The sequence below is a fragment of the Diprion similis genome, chromosome 14 (genome assembly GCF_021155765.1).
Source record: "Diprion similis isolate iyDipSimi1 chromosome 14, iyDipSimi1.1, whole genome shotgun sequence".
Taxonomy (NCBI): Eukaryota; Metazoa; Arthropoda; class Insecta; order Hymenoptera; family Diprionidae; genus Diprion; species Diprion similis.
This window is the reverse complement of record NC_060118.1, coordinates 6,877,139-6,887,942: the sequence shown is the minus strand read 5'-3', so window position 1 is coordinate 6,887,942 and position 10,804 is coordinate 6,877,139. Positions and strand designations below refer to the sequence as shown.

Genomic DNA, 10,804 nt, shown 5'->3' with positions numbered 1-10,804 from the left:
AATTATATCCATTTCAATATTTGACATAAGAAAAATGACTGCCTAAATGCAAGCCATGCTAGAATTTTCTATAAAAGAAGACGATAATCTACGAAAGAGTACTGTTTTATGATAAGGTACGATAACGAATGAACCGAAACTTCATACTAATACCAAAAAACTATGCAAGTTTCTCTGCTTAATTGTAAAATCCAATTCGTAGTTGGACGTCAAATTTAACTCCACCAGGGGCGAGTGTACACAGCCCAATGCAATGCGAATATTGGAAATGGTTTGCTTTCCAATGAAAAGCTAGATAAATATGTTGAGGCAGAAATATAAATATGTGTGCCGTTTCGGATATATTTTACAATTTTTATTAACATATACTACTTCTACAGTGTACTTGGTTTGATAGTGGACAAAAATTTAAATTGGTATACAAATAATATTATTTCGACTTAGCGATAGTCTTACAATTAGCATCGGACAGTCTTGATTAACCATCTTAAGTCAGGTCAAACAGTCACGTTCAACTCTGCCTCGGTCTCGTAGTGGCGGATGACGGCGGGGAACGCGTACATGTTGGGGAGAGTGAATGTGTGTTCCTTCATCGGTCTGTCCAGAGGGAATCCGAAGTGCTTGTCGGTGGTTACGCCCTCAGGGAAGAATCGACTCTTCAAAGTTTTCGTCTTTGTCTGGTCTAATTTCCTGACGTAGACGAAGAACTGGACCTCCATTCCTTCCGGTAGACCCATGGGCAGCACTAGGCGGTTCGGGAATCCAGGTTTGACGGGGTTCTTCGGCACCTGTTCAGTGCCGTGAACGACCTTATCTACGTTCCTGTAGAAGTACTCGTCGTTCTTGTGGTCAACGACAGACAAGGTGAAATCCTTGCTGTTGCGGGTGATCTTGTTCTTGCCAACGGCGACTGAAATGACGGAAGTAACAGTGATTCGTTAGAATGAACGGGAGACCCGTTATTTATGCTATCAAGAATTCTTTTTTTCGGTGTTGTTCTTTTTACTCGTATGCACTTACGGTCTGTGACGTAGTAGTCAACTTCGTAGAAGTATTTGTATGAATCGGTGATGTTTCTGCCTTGCAGGTCGTATTTGGGCCCCAAGAAAGTGCGGATGGAGACCTTGTCTGTTTTTTCGGATTCAATGGTCATTTCGAAACTGAACGGTTTGTGATTCAAACGGTGCTGGCGAACGTAGAATGACACCCATTTGTTGTCCGAGGTCCTGTTCACACCGGTCACAAATATGTCGGTAGGTTCGAAGTAAGTTGCAAGGTTGCTAACGGAAGCTGCGACGACCTTGATTCCAGGTGAGGCCAGCTCATCCTTCGTGTAGGGCCCGAGGCGTTTCATGAATCTGAAGAGGCATTAAGTACAGTCAATTGTTTGAGTCTAGGGACAGAGACGTTGTCGTTTGGAATGATTGTTGGATTGCCTCACCTCATGTAGTAGTCGTCGATTTTGTTGTACATTCTGTAGAAGCCTGGGTCCCTCATGCTGGTGGAAGCGTGCTCAAGGGCGCTGGGAAGGATCTGGTATTTGTTCTGAGGTTCGGGACAGAATCCAAGAATGTGTCTGCTGAGGTGGTCCACCGATCCATAGTAGAACGGGTTCACGGAATCATTGTTGCCTTCCACGAGGTTGGCAAGTACGTTAAGGTCTTCCACGTGTTTAAGGTGCTTGATGTTTCCATCTCTGTCGATAACGATTCCAGAGTCTACGACGTCGTTTATGCGGCTTTCGTACTGTTCCATTTCCTGGAAAAGAAAACAACGCCGATTATCTCCAACACCAATTGTCATAGAATATAGAATAAGTTCGAATGTAATATATTTAGCTGCGTATTCTAGAATTAATTTTCCATTTACTTACCTGAAGGTGGTGATATTTGGACGTTGCGACTTTGGTCCATTCGTGGCGTCTCGGGAAGTGTAGGCCGTTTGAGTAAGTCATCTGTGGCAGATATCCAGTGACGATCGGCTGTTCCCAATCGATAGTTTCCATAAACGGTATTTTGTGAGACATGCGCTCCATGTGGTAACGGTTCATCAACATGTGGTGAACCGCGAAGTAAACCTGTCCTCTGAAATCATGTGAGATGTGATCGTACGCTTCGGTCGACATCCAGAATGGCGATTCGACGTGGAGGTAGGCGTAGAAGTTGTTGAGATCTGCGTCCTCAAGGTAGTACGTGAGGTTCCTCTCGGGATCATTGGTTTCCCTGATGTACCAGTTGGTGTAGTTGCCCGGCACCACGACTTTTTCAACGTCTTCTAATCCGTGACCAGCTGTTTAATGAAAGCGAACGAATAATGGTTTCAGACTTCGTTTTGCTGGTGTACGTTGGTAAAGAGTCGCTGTCGTCTTACCTTCGAACTGGTAGTCCATCTTGAAGGTGTGTAATTGCCTCATGACGTCGCTGTTGAAGTAGTAGTTGTGGAAAACGGTGTGGGGACTGGGAATAGGTATTGACTTACAGTCGTCTCGGTACATGACGGCCATGTTGAAAGCGTACGACCAGTATTCGTGGTTCAAGTTTCTGAAGGCCCAAACGGAAAATTGGAAGAAGAGCCAGGTGTTCGGAGCGGTGTGCATGACCTTGAAGATCGACACAGCTTCTTCAAGCTGTTCAGAGTAGTAGATGGAGAAAATTGCTCCCGGTGGAAGCATTCCGTAATGATATCGGGCCCGGAAGTCTGCTAGCGCTTCCTAAGGACAGAATCGATGTGCAGGTGTTACTCCTCGACCGATCTGTGCTGCTTCTTTCCTTATTCACTAGAAGTATTGGGTTATAGAGGTGTTTCTCACCTTGTCCGGCCATGTCAACAGATGATCGTCGATTTTGAAGGGTTCCTCGTGTGTCTCAATCTCCTTGGATAATTTGCCTGTCCGTTGGGTTCTCCATATTAAATCGTAGATCAGCCTATAGGCCAAATTGTTGTCGGTACTCTTCAGAGGGACGGGATCAGACGCCGCAATGCAGAATGCCGCGACGGCAAGAATCGCCACCTGGCGAATCATTTTCTGCAAAATTTTCGGCTCCTCTTTTTTCGTATATACCCGATCAACGTTCCTTTGTGTAACGAGCAAGACCGTTCCGACTACTCCGTTCAGGTCGAAGTGTAACGATTTCACGTAACCGCTGCAACTATTTATACTTCTGATATTGCCGCTGCAATCATTTGTGTTCAACTTTTTTACCCCTTTTGTCCGGGCCAAGTTCGACAGACGATAAAGTATCATTGCGCAACCAATATTTCCGATAGCAATATCTTACAATTCGGCTAATAGGTACAATACATTTAGCAATGTATGCGGTTTATGCAAATCTCAAAAACTTTCCATCGTCACTTCAACATTCCAAAAGGCAACTAATGCGGCCAATTGAGGAATGTATTTTATTTTTATATTGCTTAAAAATAGTGCTATCTTATTATCTATCTCTAATTAGACATTGTACAATTAAACATGAATATAGACTAGACTTTTGATAATATATTTATAGTAAATGTCTCATAGACATTTGATGCTTTGGTTTTATTTATACCTGTACTTCGTTGAGAATCGTGTCTATTATGTAGACATCAGTCCATTTTTCTACATGAAGATATGCGTTTCACAATCGTGTTATCTGTCAGCCGAAATGAACAAATGCGTTACAATTTAAAAAATTTTGTAGCACCAATTCTGAATTGGTTTCAAGTTTTATGTATAGAAAATATGCGTATGAAAAAAATTACCCAGTAAAAATCAGGAAGTCAAGGCATTCCCTACGGATAAGATTTTCTTTTATTTGTTTTTGGTTCGTAAGTTCAATTCTAGAGATACTGAATCCATTTGCTACTATTCCATAGCGAACCTCAATTCAAAAGCAGCTATTTTTACACTATTGTAGGATAATTTTTATGTACCAGAATTATGTGTAGTTTCAATCTGGCTCAAATTCAAAAATGGAACAATTGAAGAATGCATTTATTCTTAATAAAAATTTCAGCCTCATAGAAAAAAGTTCTATTCGTTAGTAAATGAATCTTAATCCTTAGAATTAAATTATTCAAAAGAATCTTCTCTTCTTATCGTCAATGAGTTATCAACTAAGTTTGCGTAGAAACTGGGTCTATTTTATGTAGAAAAATTCGGACAAAGACGTTTCTTCCTTAGCCGGAATTTGTATCACCCTAATATAGCCTGAAAGGAATCTGTAAAATTCATAGAAGCTTAAAATTTGGGGTGATACGAATATTTCCTAGAAATGACTCTAGATCTCATCAATAGTAAAGATCAGTAAATCAATACGTTTTTTTTTTTATGACGAATAAAAATCCAGTGCATTAATTTAGAATCACGCGGAGGAAAGTTGACCGTATCTTTAAAAAAAATTGACTAGTATTTCTGAATACTAGAGGTCATAATTAATCGATATTGCCGTAACATTTTATTTTTGTGCCAGAGTATCGCGTCAGAGTCCATCGTAATAAGCTTGATTATCGCAAGAGTGCTCATTATAATTATATCCAATTGCAACACGGATTCTGCATATTTGCCAATTCAAGTGTCCTGAAAACTCCGCAGAGAATTGAAAAAAAAGTCGTAACTATTTAAACAATTTGAGTTTGAATTTTGTAGAGTTATTACCCGTCCTGAACGATTAGGTGACAGTTTATTATATCAAGCCGTTGAATATTGAAACTGATAAATTCGTATCGGTAATGGGGAGCTAAAAAATCATGCAACGAAACGTCACACTTGAACTTGAATTCAGATTGAAGGTCGAGCGATCTAATTCTGTCCTGATAATGTTGTCCGGGCGTATAACCATCGCAATATGTAATACAATTTTGTAGCAGTTTTATTTTCATGTCGTTTTTTTTTTATTTCTGAGATAAGCTCACCCTACTCAGAGATATTTCGGGGTGATCGTTTCGAAACAGCAAAATGAATAATCGAGGATTAAGTTTTAAGCGTTCTTTATTTGGTGTTATATACCTTTGGTAATTATAAACAAAGCAGGATATACGTGCATATTAATATAAGATCAAATGAAAAAGTCATTAACGATAGAAATATTGTATGACTGTGATCCCAGGAGAATTTAAAAAGTTTGTTTACACAGTTGCGTTTATTTCCGCAGCTTCCCTGTGGAAAATGACAACCTCTTGGAAGCGCATATTCGGCAGGGTGAAATTGTTAGCATGGATTGGTCTGTCCAGAGGGAATCCCATGGGGCGACCATCGGTGTAGGCCTTCCCCCATATCGGAGAATCGACTTCCTGAATGTGATCCTTGCTGCAGGGAATAACGTGGACGAAAATCTGCAGTCGGAGTCCCTCCTTCCGTCCTTTAGGGAGGAGAAGTCGATCCGGAAATCCGTAAACGTGTTCCGAGTAGGTGAGAGGCGCTTTTTCATCCACAGCTGCTTTCAACTTGCGGTGAAAAACTTCGACACCCTCGTCATCGGGAACCACGAAGAGAGCCTCATGGCTGGTGCGCTTAATTTCATTCCGTCCATTTTGAACTGTAAATTGAAGCATCATAAGCGTCATAACGATCCGCGAATCGGTGTGTAAATTCGGAAAAGTGTTTAGTATATACTAACGTTTGACTTTCCACACATCGAACTCGTAGAAGTTTTCATAATTCTCGGTAATGGCAAGTTCGTTGTGCAACGCGTCGTACTTCGGTCCGAGGAAAATCCTCACCATGGCTTCAGTTTCGATTTGAGAATGAAGTCCGATGGTGTAGCTGAATGGTTTGTGGTTCAAACGTTGCTGGCGAACCTTTACGTTAAAGGAAACATCTTCGGAACTCTCAATGACCGAGTCATGGTGGTCGAAATAAGTTTCCAGCTTGTCGATGACTACAGATTCGATTTTCAACCCAGATGATTCACCCAGTTCCTCGGCCGTGTAAGGCTCCAAGTTGCTCTTGTATCTGAAAATAAATTTCAGTTAATTATGGTCTTCCAATCATACTTTCAGAAATCGCTCAAGCACCTGTTGAAAAATCCAACGATTCTGTTGCAGATACGATAAAATCCGGGATCCCTTAAGCTGGTGTCGTAGTGTTCCAGGGCGCTGGGGAGTATCTGATGACTACTCAAAGGATCGGGACTGAAACCGAGTATGTTTCTGGCGAGGAAGTCGATCGAACCATACAGCTGTTTGTTCAGAGAATCGACGTTACCCTCGATTATATTGCCGAGGATGTCGAAGCCGTCCGGAGTGTAGATGCTCTCTGACTTCCCTTCCGCGTTAAGAATGACTCCTGAATCAATGGCTTCCAGTATCCGGGATTCCAGGTTCTGTATGTCCTACGAAAAAGTAAACGTAGAATCAGTCGAATCTAGTCCCAAAAGTGCGATCATATAAGGATCAACCATTTTCATCAACGCACTTGAAGCTTCTTGAACTTATTTTGCGGCACCATGGAGTGGTGATCGCGTCGTGGAAAGTGCAATCCGTTGTGGTAAGTCATGGACGGATAGTAGCCCGTTTCGATTGGTCTGTTCCAATCGATGTATTCAATTTTGTCCAAGTTGTTACTGATTCGCTCCAGGTTGTAGCGCGTCAGTATCAGCTTCAAATTTTCGTAGTAAAGCTCGCCACGGTAGCCTTTCGGCAGGTTGAATTCTTCGCTTGACATCCAGAACGGGAATTCGAGGTTCAGGATTTGGTAATAAGCGTTCAGTCCCACGTCCTCTACAAAATAGTCAATTTCGTGCTCACGGTTACCGTGCTTTCCTGCATACCATAGACTGTGATTTGCAATGATTACGTGAGATCCTGCAGAGCCTGCGAAAAATGAAATGAGTTAGTGAAGAATCATCTAGTTCTTGGATTGGTTACAAAATCTTGTTATGCAGCTGACATGCGGGGTCAAGTGACCCGACGAGTGTAAATGAGAGGTTAATCACCGATATGATGTACACCTGATTTCTAAACCATTTCAGAGATTTCAAAGGATTTCAAAATATTTCAAAGGATTACAAGAGACTTCACGGGATTTCAAAGGATTTTTCTTCAAAAGAAAGAATCCGAAATATTTCAACAAATTTCAAGAGATTTCAAAGATTACAGAATATTTCAGAAGATTTCAAGGGATTTCAAATGATTACAAAAGATTTCAAGAAATTTCAGCAGATTTCAAAGATTTCACGAGATTTTACAAGGTTTCCGGATTTCACGAGTGATCAACCCCTTGAGTGTAAGAGAATATTTCAAAGACTTTTCACTCCTCCGAAGCATGATATTATTAAAATACGCACCAGGCAATCGGTTCAATTTCTGAAGCTGAGCTTGGCGGATGATTTCGGTGTTGAAGAACAAGTCCGGATTTATCTCGTAGGGGGCTGGTAGTTTAACGTATTTGGTGTCCGGTCGATGAATTACCGCAACACTGAAGGCGTAGATGAACTGTCCTTCGTTTACGTGAATGCGAGCCCAGGCAGCGGTTTTATAAAATGTTTTGAAGTCAATGGCGGATCGGAAGAGCCGAAAAAGAGCTATGGCTTCGTCTAGAATGACCGGATAGAAGACGGAGAATACACGACCGCGAGGCAACATTCCACGCTCGTATTTATCAAGGAAGTCATTGACGATGACCTGGAAGAAGAAATCGAATGAGGACGTTTAAAAATCAACGATTCTTTGTCGTACGAACACTTCCTCACCTCGCTATCGTACGCTTTGAGGTTTCCGCGGATGTCCCATGAAACTCCTTCCCTGTACAATCCAGGATTTCCAACATCGACACGATCCGAATGCTGCAGAAGATCGTAAACGCTCTTTTGCTTTGTCACAAAATGCTCATCTGCCAGGTGGACTGGGATGTGATCGGCCATTCCCAAGGAGAACGTCGACCACAACAGGATCACAACGTAGCCTGTAGACATCTTGGTTGATCAGTTTCTCTCAACAGACTGTCCTGCAGCGACGGCGTGTTGTATCATTTTATAGACAACATTGTTTTCTCTCGTAGATTATAGATCACGCCTAATCTCATTAACCTCTGCCTTTGCTTGTTATTTTCCATTATTGTTACGCTGCTTCGCGATTATGCATTATGGGGGTGCATAAAAATAGCCTGTCTCGTCGTTTAGAACAATGACTGTTCTCGCATTCTGCTTCATCTTATTCTTCTTTTTCTTCTTCTGATTATGATATAATGATCGTCTTTTTGTGGAGAGAAGAAAAAAACGTATCATGAAAAAAACATTCCGCTATAGCATTTCTTTGATAATTCCTGCAGTAGTTTACCATGAGTTTTCCCAAGGCCGTGTGCTGGATCACATACAGGGCGTTCATTTAGTCACATGCCCTCGTAATTATTCGGCCCCCAATGTAAGGGAACTTTACGGCCAGTTACCATCTGTAGGTAATACGGTACATGATTTTTTAAGCGATGGGCTCCGTGCGCCTGACTTAGGCAACCGGAGTCGTAGCCCATTTGTTTTGACAATGTCTAGGATGGTCACGACAGGATATGATGGACCGATCACCGGATCAAGTGAACGGTTCTACAAGTTTGTTTCTCCATCGATTCTACAGAATAAATTCTCGTCTCGCAGCCAACTTCAGATGCCGAATAGCGCGGTCATCAATTTTCTCTCTCGCCAACTTCACATCGGTGACGTAGGTAGAGGTAGTGGTTTTGTCGCAATCGTGTTCCTGCATCAATTTTCAGAGGTTGGAAACATTCGTCGACGAAACATGATCAGGAATGAGTTCTTCCGACAGTTTGGGTTCCAAATACGCAGTGGCCAGGATGGCCGAGGTCATGATATCCAGCAACAAAATGTTGTACTTGGTCCAGAAGAAGGTTTACGACGCTTCCCTCGAGGTCGAAGCGATGGAGGAATTTCCGGCCGTCTGTAGAACTTCGAGCACCTGTTTCGGCCGTGGTGAAAAAATTGCACTTCAACAAACGCCCACGAGTAGAAGCACGATTATACCAACGCCACCGGATGCCAAATGCGTCCGAAACAAGAACTTGAAGGAGCTTTACCAGAAGTTGATGGAAATCGAGGGTGTTGGCCGAGTAAAAATACACTGTAAATCCAGGGCTGGGTAAAATTCTATCGCGAATGCTGCTCTCAAAATAGAATGTGGAAAGTGCTTCGGAGAATTACATTATTATATAACATATGGACGAACGGTAATGGTTACCTCAATACAATTCAGAATGACAAATTATGGAAAATAGGTACTTAAAACGAATTGTAAAGTGTGAAATGATATAGATTGTATGCTGAAAATATTTGTATTTTTATGGTTATGTAGGTACGTCTTTTTCTTACACTCTCTTTAGTTTGAATATTGATACCAGACCTGGTAATTCTGACGTAATGTATTCCATTGAAAGAGAATCGTTTTTGAATATTCGTCACGAAATTTTTAGGACGAATGTAAAACCCACTTGAATAATTGCATTTGATAAATGGCTGAACGCATTGAGCATATTTTTTTATTCCAAACGGAAAGTAGAAAATTCAATTTTAAATATTACCCAGCTCTGACTTTAACAAAGTCGAGAGCGAGTTAAGACCGAATAATCTTGAAACCCTTTCCAACGCAGAATCAGTGGCTAAACGCGTTTTTGTACGTGAGCAGCTACATGCGAGTCCCTCGTTTTTTGGCCAGAACCGAGTTTGACCAGCCTAAAAAATTCGTTCAACGACAGACGCTTCTTCTCGACGGTCCTTATCCTGGGATGAAAAACGATTTGATCGTCACCGAGAAGAAAGCTTCTAACGGCAGAATTAATGGAAGGGTAAAACCGGATGGTTCGAATTTTTTTGCTCGTTTCTTTATCCGCTTACATTCATAACTTTTTTGAACAGCTTCCAGCGCACGTCGTCGAATCTAGTCGCCCTTCGATTTCCGTGAGGAACGTAGAACTCGAAGAGACTTCATCGACGCCAAAATCTACTCCAAGATTCGCTTGCGATTGTCTCGGACTCGGTGATGTTACATGGAGTGATTTTTTCCGCCTGAATATGGCGGAGTGAAGATTAATTTTTTCGTTTTATTGCAGGTAATTCTTCGCCGGGTTCTTCGGAAATTGGAAAAAGACGATTTTTAGTTGACAAGAGACTTGAACAAGGCTTTCAAAAGCAGCTGGATTATTGCTTGGTATAATTAAATCGTATATCATTGCTGTTTCTATCGTGTTATCGAGAAATTTCTAATGAGAAATAACGAGTGAAATGTCAACTGATATTACAAATTAATTGTCTGTAAATAATCGCTATCTCCGCCGCAGCTGTCGGTGGTTTATAAATGAATCTGTGGAATTATGTAGGCCTGTTATATTATCGTCGCAAATAATTTATGTGACACATTTCAGCGTATACTGCGGTCAAGTGTCAATTTTTTATCATTGCAATTTAGATAACAGAAAAAAATACATGTATGTGGAAAAAAAACTCGCTATCTTGTTTCGTTATGATGTTTGCTAATCACCTGTCTCTCCCTTTAACTGAATAAATGGTTAACATTGGTTCGCATTTTCATGTCCTTACAATACCTGAAAATAAGTTCTGTCAAATTGATTCTCATATGTGTACTTCAATGAGAGATGAATGGAAAATTTGACTATTGCCACGATGAAGTCAATGAAACCTATTAAATTCATCTTGATTTTTTATGTTATTTTTATGAACTTTTGAATGATTCAGACTACCACGCTACTTGTGGTGAGTGAACAATCTAGTTAGTTTGTCGAAATGATTTAATCAAGCGAATTCCTTGATTCAACGAAAGCCTTTATTGCCACGATCGAGTGAAGTATTGATTTGAGTGAACA

The 10,804-nt window shown here is 41.1% G+C and overlaps 2 protein-coding genes across 2 annotated transcripts; one reads left to right on the top strand and one right to left on the bottom strand.

Annotated features, from left to right (window-relative positions):
- Positions 1 to 477: 477 nt before the first annotated feature.
- Positions 478 to 7,903, bottom strand: LOC124414459 (arylphorin subunit alpha-like). The gene is made up of 12 exons (XM_046895407.1): positions 7,671 to 7,903; positions 7,266 to 7,602; positions 6,395 to 6,792; positions 5,995 to 6,311; positions 5,598 to 5,932; positions 5,110 to 5,516; positions 2,810 to 3,010; positions 2,371 to 2,710; positions 1,874 to 2,289; positions 1,442 to 1,758; positions 1,014 to 1,358; positions 478 to 903 (listed from the first exon to the last, which is right to left on the bottom strand). The coding sequence occupies exons 1-12, from the start codon at positions 7,890 to 7,892 to the stop codon at positions 498 to 500; spliced, it is 4,041 nt and encodes a 1,346-aa protein (XP_046751363.1). The 5' UTR covers positions 7,893 to 7,903; the 3' UTR covers positions 478 to 497.
- On the top strand, positions 6,231 to 10,137 carry LOC124414737. The gene is made up of 5 exons (XM_046895778.1): positions 6,231 to 6,321; positions 8,568 to 9,037; positions 9,575 to 9,769; positions 9,840 to 9,960; positions 10,034 to 10,137. The coding sequence occupies exons 2-5, from the start codon at positions 8,720 to 8,722 to the stop codon at positions 10,135 to 10,137; spliced, it is 738 nt and encodes a 245-aa protein (XP_046751734.1). The 5' UTR covers positions 6,231 to 6,321; positions 8,568 to 8,719.
- Positions 10,138 to 10,804: the final 667 nt, after the last annotated feature.